The sequence below is a fragment of the Leptopilina heterotoma genome, unplaced genomic scaffold, assembly GCF_015476425.1.
Source record: "Leptopilina heterotoma isolate Lh14 unplaced genomic scaffold, ASM1547642v1 Lhet_11, whole genome shotgun sequence".
Lineage (NCBI taxonomy): Eukaryota > Metazoa > Arthropoda > Insecta > Hymenoptera > Figitidae > Leptopilina > Leptopilina heterotoma.
Genome location: NW_025110829.1, coordinates 230993 through 252533, shown reverse-complemented (window position 1 = coordinate 252533; position 21541 = coordinate 230993). Strand labels below are relative to the sequence as shown.

At 22.9% G+C, this 21541-nt stretch overlaps 1 protein-coding gene across 3 annotated transcripts in view; it reads right to left on the bottom strand.

The window, feature by feature from the left end:
• Positions 1 to 17221, bottom strand: part of LOC122503915 (RNA-binding protein 24-B-like) — a 44431-nt gene extending 27210 nt beyond the window's left edge. The window contains exons 1-4 of one of the 3 annotated variants that reach the window (XM_043614688.1): positions 16927 to 17221; positions 16705 to 16751; positions 5765 to 6185; positions 2184 to 2310 (exon numbers count right to left, since the gene is read on the bottom strand). In XM_043614688.1, coding sequence (XP_043470623.1) covers positions 2184 to 2310; positions 5765 to 6028 — 391 coding nt within the window. In that variant the 5' untranslated portion in view covers positions 6029 to 6185; positions 16705 to 16751; positions 16927 to 17221. Of the gene's footprint in view, positions 1 to 2183; positions 2311 to 5764; positions 6186 to 16704 lie in introns of all 3 variants that reach the window. The other 2 variants (XM_043614695.1, XM_043614702.1) reach the window with 2 other exon arrangements.
• Between the last annotated feature and the right edge of the window lie 4320 nt (positions 17222 to 21541).

Genomic DNA, 21541 nt, shown 5'->3' with positions numbered 1-21541 from the left:
GGAATATTTTATTAAAATAATTCTATAAAAAGTATTTTCTGTAGTCTGTAGAAAAATATTTTCAATAGTATTTTTTTTAATTCATATTACAAAAGAGAAAAAGAATTTTCTTTTTGAAACACTGGAAAAATAGGGACTAAAGAAAATAAATTGACAATAAATGCAAATACACATAAATCCTTCTCGTTTCTTAATTATTGTTTATTCTCTACGCTTGTCAAAAGTGACCACTTTACTTGGCTCATCATATGTGGTGTATTTTTCCTGAATGCACGCAATATATTGGGGTCTTTTAAAAAATTCATGGCGCAAATAATCGATTTTGTTTTATACTGCAATACGTAACACGATTACAGGGTTTCCATTCGAGTGGATGATTTTTACTTTTTTTCCACCCAAATTAACTATTCTAGAAGAGAACATTAAAAAAAAAAAAATGCTGACAGTTGTCATGTAACGTCAAATATAAAAATGCATACATACGGGATGTATAAACAGCTGCAATAAAATAAAAAAATTCTTTTTCTATGGTTTTTCTGGTTTTCTCTCTCTCTCTCTCTATATATATAGAAAAATTACACAGGTACTATTATATATAATACAGGTCATGGACAAAAAATCAATAGACCTTTTTTTCCTATTTTAAATCAAGCACACGTGACTTTTGGATATTGAAAAACGGAGCGAGAAAAAAATGTATGGCAAACAATTTTTATACACGTGTCCTGAAAAGCTTTATGCAATTTATTATTTTTCTTCTGTATTTAAAATAGTTTTTAGTGGAAGACGAATTTTTCTTTTTTATATTCGAAAATAGGTTTTTAGTTGGAAACGAATTTTTTCAGTATTTAAAGCCAGTGATTTTAAACTTAAACTAATTTTTTTTTTATTTAAAAATACTTTTTTAGTTACAAAAACTACTTTTTTTATTTTTAAATATTTTTTTGGTTATAAACGAATTTTTTGGAATTTCAAAGTACCTAGTTCTTTTGTCATTACTTTTTTTATATTTAAAAATAGTTTTGTATTTGTAACGAATTTTTTATTTCTTTTTTTTCTATATTTAAAAAAAGTTTTTAAATTATATAATTTTTTATTTAAAAATAGTTTTTTAGTTATAAACGAATCATTTGTTGAATTAAAAATTAGATTTTCAAAAATTAACGTTTCTTTAATGTAAAAATAATTTTTAACTATAAACGATTTATTTTAATATTAAAAAATATTTTGTTGATAATAAACGAATTTTTTTTTTTGTTTATTTAAAAATTTTAGTCGTAAATGAATTTATTTAATTTAGAAATATTTTTTTAGTAAAAAGTTATAAACGAATTTTTGTTTCAAATAAAGAGTTTTTTTGTTATAAACTAATTTTCTTTTTAATTTCAAAGTATTTTTTGGTAAAAAACGAATTTTTTAAATTTCAAAGTACTTTCTTTATGTTAATTTATGTTTTATTTATTTAATTTATGTTAATAATGAATTTCTTTTAAATTTAAAAATAGTCTTTTAGTTGTAAACGAATCATTTCTGTATTTAAAAACAGTTTTTTTAAATTATATAAACAATTTTTTTTTATTTAAAAATAATTTTTTAGTAATAAACAAATATTTTTTTAATTTTAAAAATAGGTTTTAAACAAGTAAAGTTTTTTTTTTACTATTAACGTTAAATTTTATTTATAAACGAATTTTTTTAATATTAAAAAATAGTTTTTTAGTTATAAACGAATATTTTCTATATTTAAAAACTGTATTTTAGTCATAAACAAATTTTTTTAACTTAAAAGTAGTTTTTTAATTATAAACTAATGCTGTTTTTTAATATTAATATAATTTTTTGGTAACAAACGAATTTTCTTAGTTATTATTAATGGTTTTTTTTATATTTCAAAATAGTTTTTTAGTTGTAAAGAAATTTTTTCTGTATAAATTAATTTTTCTTTCTTTAAAAATAGTTTTTTAGTCATAAACAAAAGTTGGAGAAAAAAATTATTTTCTTTTAAAATATTAATTTTCTTTAGAATACGTAATATTAACATAGTTGGCATTAAATTAAAACATTAGTCAAGGAGGAAAAAGAAAATTTACCTAATGTTTAAAATAAAAAATAAGTGATTTAGAAGGTATGTGGAAAGAAATCTTATAACTTTCAAGAATATATATAAGTTACTCTTAACTTACTCGCTTGCAGATTTCCTCTGGGTTTTGCGCCGAGTATCGCCAAATTAACGTTCGCTTTACGACCATCAATTATGGGGTTGGGGTCTTTACAAGCTCTTTCAGCCGCTGGTCTATCCCCCATGATTACCTAAAATCAGATGAATCAATCGTATCCTGAAATTTAGTTATTTCACATATTTGAAAAGTATTTTTTTTATTTTTAGTTTTTACATTCAATTAAGTTCTATATATAAAAATATTATGCAATAAAATGGTTTTCATAATTTTTTTCTTTAAATACATTAAATATGCAATGAAAAATACGTTAAATATTGTTACATTTCATGTATTTTTATTATGTTAAACAATAAAAATTAAATTAAAATAAAAAAAAATTTTAAATTAAATTACGTCACATTTTAATTTTATTTTTACTGTAAAATTTAAATGTCGTCACATTTAAAAAGAATTTTCTTACGAAGAATATTTTTTTAAAAAAGAGATATTTTTGTATGAAAAGTATTTTTTACGAAAAGTATTTTTGTATGAAAACTATTTTTTTGCGAAAAGTATTTTTGTATGAAAACTATTTTTTTGCGAAAAGTATTTTTGTATGAAAAGTATTTTTTTTACGAAAAGTATTTTTTACGAAAAGTATTTTTGTATGAAAAGTATTTTTTGGGAAAAATATTTGTGTATAAAAGTATTTTTTTACGAAAAGTATTTTTTTACGAAAAGTATTTTTTTGCTTAAAGTATTTTTTCCGCAAAAAGTATTTTTTTTTAAGGGCAATAAATAAAAACACAAGTTTTGAAAGAAAAAAAAGTTACAAGAACATTCTAACGTTATCGCGCAGACCATTGGAAAGTCGACGAAACGTGTTTTTTACATATCTGTCCGCACAACTCCGTGAGAGCCAGTAAAGCTTATTGTGTGATAAATTGTTTTGTTATCATAGAGAACCGTCTTTTATACATTCAATGGAATATCATAATTGCATGTTTCATTAGATACCTCGCGCAAACTTTTTTTTTCTCTTTTTTTCCCAACCAAATCAGATACAATTCATAAAAATTCTTTCTTTTTTTTTGAAACTTTACTATTCCTTGAAAATTCTTGAAAATATTAACGAAAATTATCAATTAAAAAAAATTATATTGAAAAAATGTAAAAAAAAACATAAAAAATACATAACAGAAAAACTTGGGGACTGGAAATATATTTTTTTTTTTTGATAAAAATTCAAGGAAGAGATGATAAATAATTATCGGATCATTAAAAAAAAGGGGGGGTGAGATGGAGGAAATCTACAAATTTTAATGTTTTAAACAATATTATATGACTTATTTGTGGATACATTAATTTTATAGACACTATGACAATTTTATCGACATTACTACGATTTATGAACATTCTTTTATTTCCGATTTTATTGGACTTCTGATAACTGACGAATAGTGAATATTTACATATTGTAGGTTCAATTTCATCAAAAAAAAAGAAAAGTTATTACTTTTCTTTTTTCATCAAATTTTTAATTTTTATAAAAATATTTTTTTGGTTATAAACGAATTTTTTTGGAATTTTGTTTTGTAGTTGTAACGAATTTTTTTTCGATATTTAAAAACAGTTTTTTTTAACTATTTAAACGACTTTTTTTATTTAAAAATAGTTTTTTAGTTATAAACGAATCATTTTTTGAATTTAAAAATAGTTTTTCAGAAATTAACGTTTCTTTAATGTAAAATTAATTTTTAACAATAAACGATTTATTTTAATATTAAAAAACATTTTGTTGGTAATAAACGTAATTTTTTATTCAAAAGTAGGTTTTCAGTAATAAAGGAATCTTTTTTTTAATTTAAAAATAGTTTTTTTTAACGTAACGTTCATTTACTTTAAAAATAATTTTTTAATAAAAAATTATAAACGAATTTTATAATTAAAGATAGTTTTTAGTTATAAATTAATTTTCTTTTTAATTTCAAAGTATTTTTTTTTGTAATAAACTAATTTTTCTAATTACAAAGTAATTATTTTGTTATTAATAATGCATTTTTTTTTAATTTAAAAATTTTTGTTTATTTAAAAATAGTTTTTAATTGAAAATAGGTTTTTTGTTAAAAACAAATATTTTTTTAAATTTAAAACTAGGTTTTAGAAAATAAAATTTTTGTTTACTAACGTAATTTTTAGTTATACAAAAGAAATTTTTTTAATATAAAAAAATAGTTTTTTAGTTATAAACGATTTTTTTTGTATTTAAAAACAGTATTTCAGTAATAGGTAAACAATTTTTTTAAAATTTAAAACTAGTTTTTTTTAAAGTAACGTTCATTTACTTTAAAAATAATTTTTAATAGAAAGTTATAAACTAATTTTCTTTTCAATTTCAAAGTATTTTTTGGTAAAAAACGAATTTTTTAAATTTCAAAGTAGTTATTTTGTTATTAATAATGAACTTTTTTTAATTTAAAAAATTTTTTTTACTTAAAAATAGTTTTTTCGTAATAAACAAATATTTTTTTTTAAATTAAAAAATAGGTTTTAGAAAGTAAAATTTTTATTTACTAAATAATTTCTAGTTATAAACGAATTCATTTAATATAAAAAATATTTTTTTATTTATAAACGAATTTGTTCTGTGTTTAAAAATAGTATTTCAGTAATAAACAAATTTTTTTAATTTAAAAGTAGTTTTTTAATTATAAATTAATGCTTTATTTTAATATTAAAATAATTTTTTGTTAACAAACGAATTTTTTTTTAATTGCAAAGTAATTTCTTAGTTATTATTAACGAATTCCTTTTATGTTTAAAAATAGTTTTTTAGTTGTAAAGAAATTTTTTCATTTTCAATTTCATTCAAAAGTTATTACTTTTCTTTTTTTAATGAAATTTTTATTTTTTATAAAAATATTTTCAATTTCTAATTATATATAGTATATATTTTTTTATATCTATAATTAGATTACAATGTATAATGAGAATACAGTATATAATTAAATATTTTAATACTTAGAAATGAAGTTAATATCTACGAACCTGAGGGAATTTTTTTTTAATGTTGTTTAATTAGGTCGAATCGTGACAATTAGAAAGAAAATATCATTAATCGCTAATCATAATTACTAGTCTGTTTACGAAAATCCGTTAGTTATTCATGAATTGACGGTTACAAGGCGTAGTTCACAAGGCGAGGGTGAACGAACATTTCCGAAGATCGCCGAATCGATACGCTAGACAACATGGCGGCCGGATTCGATCTCGTTCCATATTTAATCGTTTTTTCACAAAAGTTACTCAAAATGGACAAAAAAAAGGGAAATGGGCAAAGTAATTAAATGATAATTAACTAAATATTATTATTTATAATAATATATTTTAACACAGTTTTTCTATTAAATTAAAACAAAAAAATAAATCAAAAATATTACGAAACAACGTTTTGACTTTAGGATATTAAATTGAGACAAAAAAAAAAAAATCAAAAGTGTTGCGAGGCGACACTTTTGATTCATTTTTTGTCCCAATTTTGATATCTGAAGAAAAACTGTGTAAATAAGAAACTAAATAAAAGAAATTGGAAAAAGAATACTTACGAAACCATAACCTCTGCTTTTACCGGTTTGTCTGTCTGTGATAACAACGGCCTCCTCAATATCGCCATAAACATTAAAATGTTCCCTGAGACTTTTGTCTGTTGTGTGATATGGCAAACCACCGACAAATAATTTTGTCCACGTGGTATCCTTTTGTTGTGGTGTCGTTCCAGCCAAGGCACCCAAACCAGTGACCAAATCCTCAGGAGCTGGTGCACCCACAGCACCTACGGCACTGAGACCTGCTGCTCCAGGCATCAGCATCCTCAAAAAATGTGTACCTATGTCGCCCGACAGGATAATGACAAATTGCTGGTTTTTCAACCAGCAAACCCTCACCTCCTATTCAATCTCCCTCCTTAAAAAAAAAACAACTCTTTATCACAGACTGCGTAGCATTGATATTGACTGGAATGATTGTCTGCAACAAAAAAAAAATGAAGAAAAGAATTAGCAAAAGTCAAATTTCAACTTCTCATGTGATGAGAATGTAAAAATTCATTCTCAAAAAAATAAAGAAACAAATTAGCAAAAGTCAAAATTCATCCAAAATTAATACCTTCTCATGTGATGAGAAAATAAAAATTCATAAAATATAATTAAAAGTACGAATAAAATTACAGTTTTTCTGCAGATATCAAATTGAGACAAAAAACAAATCAAAACGTTGCTTCGCAACAATTTTGATTCGTTTTTTGTCTCAATTTGATATGTGCAGAAAAAATTTTTTCATTAAAAAATATAAGCAATATTTTGATTATTGATACTGTGAATAATATTCAGGGTGACCGCTTTTTTGATTAAAAAAATTCTTGGTCATAAAGAAAAACTCACAAAAATTATTTACAAGATTTTAAATCCATTATTTTCTATAGGAAAATTTAACTAAATTTCTTCTCTAATTCAATACTTTTTAATATTTATTGAGAAAGTTCCTTAAAAATTAAATTCTTTCAAAAAAGGTGGCATAAAATTTAAATTTTTCTAAAATCCACTCCTTTACAATAAAACACTTCTTCGCAAATTCTATTATTTTTAATATTTTTTGCGAAAGTTCCTTGAAATAATTGAATTTTTAAGGAACTTTCTCAAAAAATATTAAAAATAATTGAGGATTCCAATCGAAGAGTCGGATATAATTTTTTAATGATCAAAATGCTTCGCTTCTAAAATAAAAAAGGATGTAAAATTTTAATTTCTTTTAAGCATTTCGTATTTGTATAAAAATTACAAAAAAGTCCCTTCAAAAATTATAATTTTAAAATCATAATTTTTGGAGAAACTTTTTAATTTTTTATTTGTTTGACAAAAATAATTATAACCGGTTCTTCGATCGGCACCCTGAATTATTTTTAATATTTTTTAAGAAAATTCCTTAAAAATTCAATTATTTCCAAGAAGTTTACCTAAAATATTTCTAAAAATCCACTTGGTTTACAAGATAATTCTTCTCTAGTTCAATTATTTTCAATATTATTTTAGAAAATTTCTCAAAAATTCAATTATTTCAAAGAAAGTCGCCTAAAAGTAAAATTTTTCCAAAATCCACTTGTTTACAAGACAATTCTTTTCTAATTCAATTATTTTTAATATTTTATTAGAAAGTTCCTCAAAATTTTTTATTATATTTAAAAAGTTTACCTAAAATATTTCTAAAAATCCACTTGTTTACAAGACAATTACATGAAATTTCGAATAATTTGAAATATTTTCAATTAAATGTATATATTTAAAAATGTAACCAATTTCAAAAAAATGTTTCAAAAAGCTAGCTTATTCAGATAATAATGCAAAATAAACTTTTTTGAAATTTATTTTTTAAGAAAAACAGAATTTTTTATTTATTTTAATATCTTGTTTTATTTAGAATTAAAAAATTAATTTTTAGAAATTTAGTACCACCTTTATTCTAATCAGTTCATATATTTACTAATTCAAATTCAGAGAATAAGTTTTGTGTTAATATTATAGCATAAAATAAATTCATATAAATTTATTTATTTTTCACTATTTTATATATGTGAAATGTTTTATATTTTAAAATATAACAATTTTACAACATTTTATATTAATTTTTATACCAATTTTTGTAATTTCTGTAACTTTTTATAATTTTGAATTAAAAATAATTTAATTTTTGCTTAGAATTTTATTAGAATGTTATTAAAATAATTCAATTTTGTATTGAAAAATTTTATGGAAATTTCGTGAAAATAATTAATTTCTTTTGAGTAGAAATTCAATTAAAATAATTTATTGAAAAAAATTAAATTTTTCTAATTGAATTCTTTCGAGAAATTTTATTAAAATTATATACTGAAAATAATTTTATGAATTTGAATTTTATTATTTGCGTATGAAAATAATAGAATTCTTACAAATTTTTACAGGGAATTTAATTACAATGGTATGTATATTGAAAATAATTGTTTCTCGTACAAAGAATTTTATTTAATTTTTTTTTTTTGAAAATAATTGAATTTTAAAGAATTTTGTTAAAGTTGAATTTTTTCAAATATCCTATCTGAAATTATTCAAAAATTGAAAATGATTTTTGAAAATAAAAGTTTGGTGTCATTTATATACCTAATTATAATAAATTATAAACAGCAAATTTTCCTAGTTATTCATCTATTATATAAAAATTAAAAAGCTCAACTCATGAAATTCCATTATTATTTGAATTTTTAAATAAAATTATTCGCAAAAATATTTCAAATAAATCCAATTTTAAATCTGTAAAGTTCAATTAATGATAGAAATAGAAATTTTTTTTTAAATTATAAAATAATTTTTGATAAAATTCAGAAAAGTTTTATTTCAAACATAAACGGGAGGATCTCTGATATAATTATTTCTTTATTTTATTTTTTATTTATTTTTTATTTATTTTTATGATTAACATTTTTATTAATAAAACATTTTAAATTTAATATTCTATTAAGATCCTTTCGTACAATGTGCTTAACAATAAATTTAATACTATAATTAAAACTAAATTAACAAGTAACAATAGAACACAGATTAAAGACGTTAAGCTGCTAGTATATTAGTTCTCATTGTTATTTATGTCATTGTTAACATCAAAAATCATCTTTCTTAAGTCCGCTTTTAACTTTTCAATCGAATTAGCAAAGAAATCTATTGAATTTTCTAAGTTGTTCTAATTATACTAGAGATTCTTTCGTCTAGACGCTTGAAATAACATTTCCCTTAATTTTATCAAAGATTTAGGATTTTACTTTTTCTTTATGAAAACCAGTTAGTTTTAACCACTGGTTCGGTTAGTTAGTAAAACTGACCATTTGGTTAGTTACAAATCCTTGATGAAAACTAATATTTTAAAGCAAATTTTTTTGTATTAATTCTGTTAGAGATCCTTTCATCTATACTACAACATTTCCCTTAATTTTATCAAAGATTTATAGGATTTTACTTTTTCTTTATGAAAACCAGTTGGTTTTAACCACTGGTTCGGTTAGTTAGTAGAACTAACCATTTGGTTAGTTACAAATCCTTGATGAAAACTAATATTTTAAAGCAAATTTTTTTGTATTAATTCTGTTAGAGATCCTTTCATCTATACTACAACACTTCCCTTAATTTTGTCAAAGATTTTAAGAATTTTTAAGAAAACCAGTTGTTTTTTTAACCACTGGTTTTGTTAGTTAGTATAACCATTTGGTTAGTACTACATTGCCCTTAATGTAAAATGAAAAAGTCAAGTTCAGACTATAAATATACTCATTTGGAAAGAAATATTAAAAATTAATAACATATACTTAAACTTGCGCCATAAACAGCCGCAATTGTTTAATATAAGAAAAAAAAAGTGCATCATGGAACTTGGACGATGTAAACAGGACGAATATACGCACATAAATACGAGGAAAAAAAATAATATGATTGTAGAAACATACACCGGTTTTCTGCAGCAGCAGTAACAGCAGCTGTTGTTGAGTTTTGAGGGATCTGCCGTAAACCAGCACTTGGCAGGGTCGGATAGTAAGTTGGCAAGGAAAGGGGGGGCATTAGGGGGAGGGAGGAGGACTAAAAGGCCCATTGGCTCTAGGTATGTACCGTTGTACACAATGAAAAGCAGAGACCCTTCGGTATATATAGTTAAGTTTCAAACAAGGCCCTTTCTAAAAATCATATGGAGGCTTATGCCTCCATGTACTTTTGTACGAAAATCCTCTATACCTGGGTTCTGTTCGAAGAGCCCTCTTTCCAAATCACTAGACTGCCCTCTGCATTTATATATCTATGTATAAACGTATTGCTGGAAAACTTCCTCCTGATTTCATAAAAATGAACGAGGTCATGGTTCCGTGTAGCCCAAACAACTAGAATTTAGAAAAATATGATGCCCTTTCCTCCCTTTCTATTTCTCTCTTTCTCTTTCTCTTTCTCTACGGTTTCTCACTGGGAAAGAAATTAAAATTCTGCAGCTGACATTAATTTGGCTTCCATTCCATATGGTATTGCCGTGCTTTTTTTTCCATCACAGGAAACGGAATTATTTCAAGGGAAAATTTTATTCTTTCCTTTCGAGTTTTTCCAAGCGAAAAAAAATATTCGAAGAGAGAGGCTATTTTAATGTTTGGCTCTTTTTATTTACTCTGGCTCTTTTAAATGCAAAATTGAATAGTTTTTATAGTTGGGAAATATTTTTTTTATTTTATTCCTTATATAGAATATATTGAGACGCAAAAAAAATATTTATTTCTAGGGCAAATAAGTTGCTTACTAAATTTCTTTCTGTTAGCAGGGGTGCGTTCATCAATTTCATTGATAAAATTTTCACTTTTAATTTTTGTTAAAATTTCTCAATTTAATTCAAAATATTTTCTATTTCACCCAAAAATTCTCACTGCTATTCAAAAAATTTTCAGTTTCACTTCAAAATTAAAAGTAAAATATAAAATATTCTTTGAGTAATAGTGAGAATTTTTTGAATGAAAATATTGAGTGTAAGTGTGAAATCTTGATTTTGAATGGAAGTGAGAATTTTTATAATGAAAGTGAAAATTTTTTTAATAAAAGTAAGAAATTTTTTTAAGGAATGTGAAAATTTTTTAAGTTAATTCAAAAAAATTTTCACATTCATTAAAAAAATTCGTAGTCCTACTAAAAGAAATTTGACTTCACTCGAAAAAGTTCATTTTCACTCAAAAAATTTCACTTTCCCTAAAAAATTCTTACTTTCACCTCGACTTTCACACAGAAAATTATCACTTCAAATTCACTGAAAAAATCATTTTCAATAAAATAATTTTGACTTTACTGAAAAAATTTCTAATTTTTCCTAAAAAGTTTTCACTTTCATTCATAAAATTGTCACATTCAGTCACAAAATTATTACTTTTGCTTTCACTCAAATCTTTTCAATTTCACTCAGAAAATTTTCACTTTCACTAAAAATGTGTTCACTTTCCCCAAAAGAAAATTTGACTTTTGTTCAAAAAATATCTACTTTTACTTTCACTCAAAAGATTTTCAAATTGATTAAAAAAATTTGCAGTCTTATACTAAAAATATGTTGACTTTACTTCGAAAAAGTTCAGTTTCACTCAGAAAATTTCACTTTCCCTTAAAAAAATTCTTATACATTTACTTTTACATTCTTTCAAAAAAATCTTTACATTCTTTCAAAAAATTCTCATTTTCATTAAAATAATGACTTTACTCAACAAATTTTCACTTCCCCTAAAAAGTTATCACTTTCACTCAAAAAATTTTCACATTCATTCACAAAATTATTGTTACTTTCATTTTGACTCAAATATTTTCATTTTTACTCAAATAATTCTTGAAAATTTTCAATTTTAAAGGAAAAGTGAAAATTTTTGAGTGACAGTGAGAAGTTTTGGGTGAAATTGAAAGTGAAAAAATTTTTAGTGAAAATGAGCATTTATTTTATGGAAAATTAAAAGTGAAAATTTTTTAATGAAATTGAAAGTTACTTGTACGCACCCCAGTGTATTGTAATATACTTTTTATTATAATTTATTGAACTATTAATATAGAAATTCATTGAAAATTTTAAATTCATATCAAGAGAATCGAAATAATATAAATTCTTTTATCAATTTTATACTTTTTGGTTTCAATTTTAGGTTTCGAAAAAAATGTATACTCTGAAATTGAATACTTTTTAAATTTTAATTTAAAAAGTAGTAATATTTTAAAAGTAATATATTTAAAAAGTAATAAAAGTAATTAAATCCTAAAATACTAACTTTTTTCAAAATTGTGTAAATTTAATGCATTATTGCATTATTATTTTTTATCTTCTGATCTTTTAGGGACAAAACGCATTCGAAAAAAACACTTCTTTTGAAAACATCAAATTTCAATAATTCATCACTTTTGTAATTTTCATCAAATCTCAAAATAAAACAAGTATAAATTCTTCTCGAGACAGAATCAAAAAGAAATTATTCTAACCAAATCTAATTTTCAAATAAAAATCTTGTGGAGAAAGCCTCAAATAATTTTGAATTTTTTTATTATTAAAAAGTATTTTTTTTAAACAATGGTTATTTTGTGAGAAAGACAGAAATATTTATTTTAAAACTTATTGAATAATAAATTTATAATAGGTAATTATATTTTTTTATAAAAAAAACTTGAATGTTTTTCTAAAAAAAACTGCTAATTTTGTAAAAATATATTTAAAATACATAGTCAGGGTTGAGACAGGTCAAGGAAATAAGGGAATCCAGGGAAAATTCAGAGAATTTTATCAAAAATACTGGAAAAATATTTAATTTCTAGAATTCATAAGAAAATTCTGAATTTTGTTGTCCAACACAACAAGAAAAAAATGTTTTAATTATACTAAAGAGATTCACTCCAAGAGAAAAAAGTTAGTTTAAATAAAAATGTATATTTAAAAAAATGTTATTTGTTGCAAATGAATATTTTATTTAAAACAAATAAACTAATATTTATTTGAAACAGATGTAAGAAAAATTGCATATAAAAATAAAAATAAAATGTCTGTTTTTGAAAAAATTTCACACAAAGTATAAAGAGTGAAATTCTACTACAAATTGGATCACTTTTTACCCAAATGTGTAAAATTTAAAAAAACATTTAATTTAGATATAAAGAAAGAATAGATTAGATTAGAAAAAATACTAAAAGACAAAAGAAAATGTTACACTCTCCGAAGACATCAGGTACCTAAGAAGCAATGCATTTTAAGGTTAAGTTTATGCTATTTTTAACTTAATTAAAAGTTTCTGCGTGTTTAATTTATAACTAAAATTATTTTTTATTAATTATTTTAGATGTAATAAAGAACTATAAACATCAATGGTTTATATTGAGAGTTGATCATCTTTGTTTATTTTTATTCGAAAAATTACAAACATAACCTAAAGTCTGATTTCAACGAACTAAAATGTTTTTTCTTTTTAACTACCTTTCTTCATAGAGCGTCACAAATACTAAATTCTCTTTTTTTCTGTTGAAGAAGCTGCTAGAGGATCATCATAATCTTTCGAAGAGGATTTCTAACTGTGTTTCTTTTGCCAAACGAACAAAAAGGAAAAGAAATCCCACTTGTTTTTGTTCCAAAAAAAAAAAAAAAAAGTTTTTAGAAAATTGAATTGTACCATAAGAAATAGGAATTAAATTCAATTGTATCAGAAAATGAATCAAATCGAACTAAAAATCGAAATTAATTGAATTAAATTAAAATTGAATTGAATTCAATAAAAATTTAATTTCAACAGAATTGAAAATTAAATATTCAAAAACCGAGAATAAATAAGAAATAAAAATTATATAGAGATTAATTGCATAATCAAACAGAACAGTAGGGAGAAAACAAAAGAAAACTGTGTCACAATATTATTCTGAAGAAATTTTTTACAAGTTGAAATTATTTGTCAATATAAGAGGCACTTAAGGGTGTTGAACACTCAAGAACACCCTCTAGATTCCTTCTTCTGATTGCGTCAATTTATAAGCATACATGAATATAGAAGTACGACTTTTTTTCAATAATGATAATAATTTCCCTGTCTTCTTAAACTAACAATTTCGGTTGAAAATTGCTCGTAATATTTTATATTTGTATTACTGAATAATATCGTCAAAAAAATTATAATAATTCTAGGTATCAATGTCTTTATAATCACCAATAACAAGTAATATTTTTTTCCAAATCATTAAATCGCAAAATTCTCAAAAATTGTCTTCAAAATTAGATAAGTTTTAAAAGAGAATTAACAAAGCTGCAAAGCTTCATGATCTCGTTATAAGCTCACAAATCGTCGACCGACTGCGAGTTTATTAATAAACGTTGTGGAGAACACGTGCCCGCAGTGCTTCTGTTAGTCCTCTTTGTCGCCATATTGTTCGACCATTCGTATATATTTTGCAAAATTACTTTTATTTTCGAAAATTAAGACTTTTGTTCTCTTTTTCAAATTCTATTTTTTTAATTTTAAAAAAAAAAATCTATTCAAAAAATCTATTTAAAAAAATATAATTCGTTTTTTTTTTTAAAAAGAAGATTTATCCCTTTTTTCAAATTCTTTTTTTAAATTTATACAAAAAGATCTATTTAAAGAAATATTCCTAGTCAGCGTTGGAAACTATTATTATTAATTTAATTAATTACCTAATTAATATTAAAAGTAATTGAATAAAAAAATAACCGTTTTATTATAAAGGATTTTGAAAGCTTTTAAAAAACTACAAAAAAATATTTTCAAATAAATATTATCCATTTTTACACACGAAAGAATTTAATTTCGTCGAGAAAAATATTATATTATTAAAAATTCAAAAATTCATAATAAAAAAAAATTTGTGTAAAACTAAAAATAGAGCGAAATGTACAATATTCAGTGAATACTTGATCTTTCAATATTTTTAAATTAATTATTCTGTCTGATGTGCGATGCCAAATAACATTAAAGCAAAGGTGTCGCGTCAAGTGAACATCGTAAATTTTAACTAAACGATTGTGTCAACAATGAAGTCGAAATTATTTTAAATTGTATAATTTTGAATTCCATTATACTAATATGTATTTTTTTCAAAAAGTAATACCGAAATAAATTTTCTTATATAATTATCGAATTGGTTAATAATATCAATTTTTTACAAGAATTTTTTTTCCCCTCAATATTTCAATGTAAATATAGAACACAACTACCCTTTTGGTGACAGAAAAAAAAACGAAATACGATATTTTTTTGTCAACGTCTGAAAATAATTCTAAATCATAATTTCACGTTCCCATAGAATCCTCGCAGGCAAAAAAACTTGTCCCTTTTTTTGTATCGAGCTGCATTTTTTTTTCTTATTGTCATAACAATAAAGTCTTTCAGTTCAAAAACTTTGAAGAAAAAAGTACTTTTTAGGGTATTTTAAATTCTCAAGAATATGTAAATTAATTGAAAATTTTTAATTTCAAAATTTTCCAAAGTCGAATAGAAATTTTGGGAAAAAACTTGAAATAAATATTTGTTTTCCAAATATTTAAGTTAATTTTTTATTTATAAGGGGAATACATAATAAGCTTTTAATATTAACTAAGAAGTGCTTAAGGTTGGTCAGTGACTTTTTTTTATCTTCATAGATAACTTCTTTCCTTAGCACAAATATAAAACAATAAATTATCTATAATTATAATATATTGTTCTAAAATTACAGTTTGCAAATATTTTTAAGTATACACGAAAATTTGCCTTTTCAAGTATCAAACATACTCGAAACTATAATTTACAAATGAAAATTTATGTTCTTTTTTATAATTATACCACAAAGTAAAAATTAAATTTGTATTTTAATTTTCTTTAATTAATTTAATTTGATTCTATCTTTGAAAATTTGTGAAATATACGAATTAGGATTAAAATTAGCATTAAAATTAGTCTTAAAATCTAGAAATAAAATTAACATTAAAACAGCATTAAAATTATTAAAATTTTTGAAATTTTTAAAATTAGAATTAAAATTAGCATTAAAACTAGGATTAAAATTATAATCAACAAAAATAATTTATACAATAAATCGAAAATTCTCTACTATTTCGTTCTGCAAATGTATTTTCTCCCCTTACCGACAAAAGCATTAATTTACCCTTCCTCATCTGATAGAATCTCCCCATCATCCCTGATTTTATACACCCATATAAGATTCTTTGTTAGTTTTTTTTTTCGTCACAAGTATCTTATAGGCAGAGATTTGAATTTTGATAATAGAAACGAAAAACGTAATAACTAATAAAATAATGAATTCAAAAGTTGAAGTATAAAAAGAAATTTCTATTATAAAAGAGTAGAAAGTGAAAATATATCTTCGCGAACCTGTTACTTCATTTGCGAGGGAATTTTAAACCATAATTATAGTTCTATCCCCATTGAGTGAATCATGCAATAATATTGTGCAAATCCATGCAATTTTCTATAAATATAAAATTGCGATTCAATATTTTTCGAGCTGAGAATAAAATAAGAATGAGAAGAAAAAAAAAAAAAATTCTTGCGAACTGAATCTGAACTTCAATTTTCAATGTTTGATAATAGTGAAAGTTTTAAAGTTCAATAAATACTAAAAAAAAAAAATACAAAACAGAATTGAAAATTTAATAATTGTTAAGTTTTTTGAATTATAACGTAAATTTGTAAAAGGGATCAACTCCGAAGAACGTAAGAGTCATTTTCGCTTGCATTTTAATGCGAAAATGACTCTTACGCTTTTCGGAGTCGAGCTTTTTTCTAAATTTACGATTCAATTAAAAAAAAATTCAAAATAAACAACAAAGGGGGAAAAAATTCCGAAAAGTTTGCGGCTTTTAAAAAAAGCGGAAAGTGATCAAAAATATTTGAATTTAGATAAAAATTTCAATTTTTTTTTCCTATAAATCTAAACTTATAGTCAATTTTTAATATCAAGTAAAAAAGAAAACTTACATTTTCGTTTCTTCGATTTAAATGAACTTCACTTGGTTGAATTTATCCTTTTATAATCCAAAGATAAAGCACACGAAAGAAATGAAAATAAATAAAAGGAAATTTAATCACACTATTCAAGAAATGGCACAGAATTAACACAATAGTTGTTGTTGTTGTATTATATAAATATATGCAAAAAAAAAGAAGGAAAAAAGAAAAATAAATAAATAAAAATATAACCAGCAACAATGCACTCTCGTCGATGACCGGGTGAGCAAAATGAAGCCAATGCGTAATTTTCTCGATATATACTCCCTACGAATAAAATTTTCTGGCAGCGAGAGAGATAAGAATTAGAATTTTTCTTTTTAAGAACCGTGACGCAATATATACGACGTAAATTGTTTATTTAATTTTATATTTCTATTTTTGTACTTTGATTAAAAAAAAAACAATATTGTTGCACACTACCGGTAGCGACGATGGTCCACGTGCGAATGCCGCTTCAAGTTCGCGGCAACCGTTCCCGCTACGAAAGCGCTTCCTGTAAAGACCTCTCAAATCCCTTCTACGATTGGTTCAACACGACCCCCCACCATGATACTTGTATTTATTCCACCACACCGGTTGGGTCAGTGACGTACCCTTGCAGAAATTTTTAAAATTCAATTTTTATTTTGTATTTTTTAAATTGAAAAATAAATTTGCCAAAGTTTTGCTAATTTTTTCTTTTTACTTTCTATCGTTGTTTTTTTTCATTTTAAGGGGTAAATTTTGAACCAAGGGATGGATTTTTCTCTATTTTCTCAAGAAAAGAGATTTTTTGTATTTCTTTTGTATTTTTTTTTTGTATTCTTTGCATTTTTTTGTACTTTTTTGTATAAATTAAAGGCACTGGAACGTAATCGAAAAAATGACAACTAATAATGATTTTAAGTGTTAAAAAGAGAATTTTTCAACCAGTGAAAAAAGTATGTAATTTTTTTCCCAAAAAAGGTTTTTTTAAATTGTTTTGGATTTTTTTGTATTATTTAAATTCTTTTTTTACTTTTTGAAAGGCAATGGGAAATTTGTTTAAAAAAATACGTAATATAAATAATTTATTTTTGTGACAAATAAAATAAAATTTTTAACCAAAAGAAGATTTTTATATTTTTTCCCAAAAAAGGTTTATTTATTTATTTATTTATTTTTTTTGTATTTTTTTAAATTATTTGAAAAAAAATGCAAAAGATATCGTACAAATACATATAAATAATGATTTTCTATGACAAAAAAATAAAATTTTGAAGTAAAGAAAGATTTCTATAATTTTCTCCAAAAAAGGTTTTTTTGTACTTTTCTTGTAAATCTTGGATTTCTTGAGTTTTTTGTTTCTTTTAAGAGACAACAAAAAGTAAAAGATAAGAGCAAGTGCAAATAATATTTTTGCATACGTAAAATAAAATAAAATAAAATTTTAAACAAAAAAAAATAATATTTATACCCAAAAAGGGATTTTTTGTACTTTTCATGTATATATCTTGTACTTTTACTTTGTATTTATTTAATCAAGAAAAACATGTATAAATAATGAATTTATTTGTTAAAATAAGATTTTAAAACAAAGAAAGAAGATTTTTATATTTTTTTTCCAAAAGATGAGTTTTTCTTAAATTGTTTTGAATTTTTTAATATTTATTTCTATTTTTTCGAATTATTTGAAAGCCAATGGAAAATTTATCGAGTAAAATATGTAAAAATTCTGAATTTATATCATAAAAAAATAAAATTTTGAACCAAAGAAAGAAGATTTTCTCAATTTTTCCCCAAAGGGTTGTTTTTTGTACTTTTCTTGTAAATCTTGTATTTTTGTATATTTTTTGTATTGTTCAAATGTAATGGGAAATCGTAGAAGAAAATATGTACTAAAAATTATTGTATGTATCAATTACAATAAAATTTTTGAACCAATAAAAAATTTTGTTCCCTTATTCCAAAACAATGATTTTTGTATTTTTTTGTATTCCTTGTATTTATTCGTATTTTGTATTAATTAAAAAGTTTTCTATTATTTTGGTATTTTTTGTATTTTTTGAGAGTATTGGAAAATAATAGAAGAAAATATTTACTAAAAATGACTTTATCTGTCGAATAAAATCAAATTTTTGATCCAAAAACAATTTTCGTTATATTTATTTCTAAAAAAGGGTTTTGAATTTTTGATTGTTCTCTTGTATTTTTTAAATCGTTTTGTATTATTTAAAAGAGAACCAAAAGTTATCAAAAAATACGTATTTTAATAACAATTGTATATATGTAAAATAAAATAAAACTTTTGAAACAAAAAAGAGAATATTTTTAAATTTTTCTAAATAGAAATTTTTGCGCTGTATTTTATGTATTTCTTGTACTTTTTCAATATTTTTTCTTTGCATATATGTTTGTATTAGTTTGAAAGGCCAACGGAAAGTTATGGAAAAAAATACCTATTAATAACGGTTTTTCAAATATACTTAATGTATTTGTATTTTTTTCTTCAAATTACATTTAAGAGAGGGAAGAAAAACACATACGTTAAACGTCATAAAAATATAAATAAAGGGAATCGTTATTGAACCTAACACCTGTTATTAATTTTGTTAGCTTTCCATATATATACATATATATTGGAAATTAATTTCGTCAATGACCGAAATTGTTATTTCTAGTAAAGTGCGACGACTGTAATTTCTAATCTGTCAAAAAAATTTGATTAATGGTCGTTACATTTATTTAATAACATTTTTATTTCAATGAACGTTAAATTCGAAGTGTACACCTACTTAAATAATGTATCGAGTAAAATTATATAAATAATTTATCAAATGAAATCTTCCTTAAATGGATCATTGATTTTCTTCTCACTTGGAAACAATTTTAAAAATTAGCACTGCTACAACTACTAAAGTATTACTACTACAACAACTACTAAACTACTATTAACTTACTAATAAACTACTAATTATTTACTACAACTACTAAACTACGATTTAGTTACTAGTAGTAAATAATTACTTACTACAACTATTCAACTACTATTTAGTTACTAGTAGTAAATAATTAGTAGTAATTTATTAGTCTCTTTAGAAAATTACTACTAATTACTTATTACTAAACTATTAATTACTTACTACAACTATTAAACTACTATTTAGTTACTAGTAGTAAGTAATTAGTAGTAATTTTTTACTACTTAGTATTTAGTAGTAAAAAGTTTTTTAGTAGTATTTTTTTTTAGTAAATTAATTACTAAAACACTACTAAAGTAATGACTAGATTTCAAAATATAATTTTAAAAAAATAGTTAATAAAACCCTACTTAAAAAAATAGATTAACAAAGACTAAAAAAAAATAAATCAATAATTTTAATAACTTATAAAATTGTGAGAAATAATAAAAAAATTCCTAATTAGATCAAAAAATGAATAGAAAAGAATTAGTCTTTTTGCGGGAATATATTTTTGTCGAGGGAATGATTCTGAGTCCAAGAGACCAAAACGTTGCGCAGCTGGTCTCACACAGTTCTAAAAATTAAATTTAAATGACGAAGATTGGGAACATCCCCAACGAGTCAACGAGTAGAGGTGGTGGTCTTACAAGAAGCATCAGCTGTTCGAATATTATTATCATCGTTCAACTCGCCATTGCAGACATTCACCCGACTGAATTGTGAACCCCCCTCCCATCCCCTCTCTGTTAAGATAGACATATGTTCCTTTAAATTTTTTTCTATAGAAGGACCTTACACATATAGAAGAAACTCCTTCTTCTAATTCTAATTTTTCCTTCTGTTTATTCTGTAACATTCTCCATGGAAGACTTTCTATTTTAATTGATAGTATTTTTATTTTTTTCATATATTTTCCTTTTTTTTTATTTTCCTCAATTTTTCTTAAATTTTACTCAATAAAATTTTTAATTTAAAAAACAAAATTTTCTTAATTTTTAAATCTCGTTTAGAAAAAATACGAGTATTTGTATAAATAAAGAATGCTTTGCAATTCCGAAAAGGTGAAAAACGTTGTATTATGGTAAAAATATCCAAAAGACGTCAAATCATCAATTTTCTCCAAATTTTGTAAAAAGTTTTTTAATTCGTTTTTAAAAAATAAATATTTGAAAATTTGTTTAAAAATTATAAAAAGCAAGTTCCATATAATTTAAAATTCATCACTTGCGTTAGGATTTTTTTTAAAAAAGTAGTCGCAAAACTTTCTGGAACGTTTGAAAGAATTTTTCAGAAATCCCCAATTTTCCTCAAATTTAAGGAAGTTTTTTCAAACGTTTTTTAGTAAGAAGAATTTTTCGACCTGTACTTTATAATTCTATAGTGATCAAATTTAAAGTAAAAGAATTTTTATTATAAGGAAAAAGAATATTTAAAAGGCTGTTTTAATTACCAGTTGAAAAATCCTCAATTTTCCTCAAAAATTTGCAGAAACTGTAATATGCTTTTATTATAATTAAAAAAAGCAGTTTAGTACTTTTTTCAGTTCCAAGTCAATGTCCCTAAATATTATATACTTAAAAATGTTTTTGAATTAAATTCCAGAAAATCTCAATTTTCATCAAAAATTTGAAAGCAATCTTTACTTTCACTAAAAAAAGAAAGAATAAAATACTAAATTCTTTAAAATTTCAGTTAATAATTTCCATTAAATTTAATTTCTAGTTGCGGAAAAAAATATTTTAAAGTCGTTTCATGAACTCCTATTTCAGAAATTTTTTATTTTCTTCAAAAATTTACTGAAATTGTTAACGTTTGCTTTGTCAAAAATATTTTCTACTGATTTATAATTTAAGAGAAAGGAAATTTAGTGAAATTCAACTTTC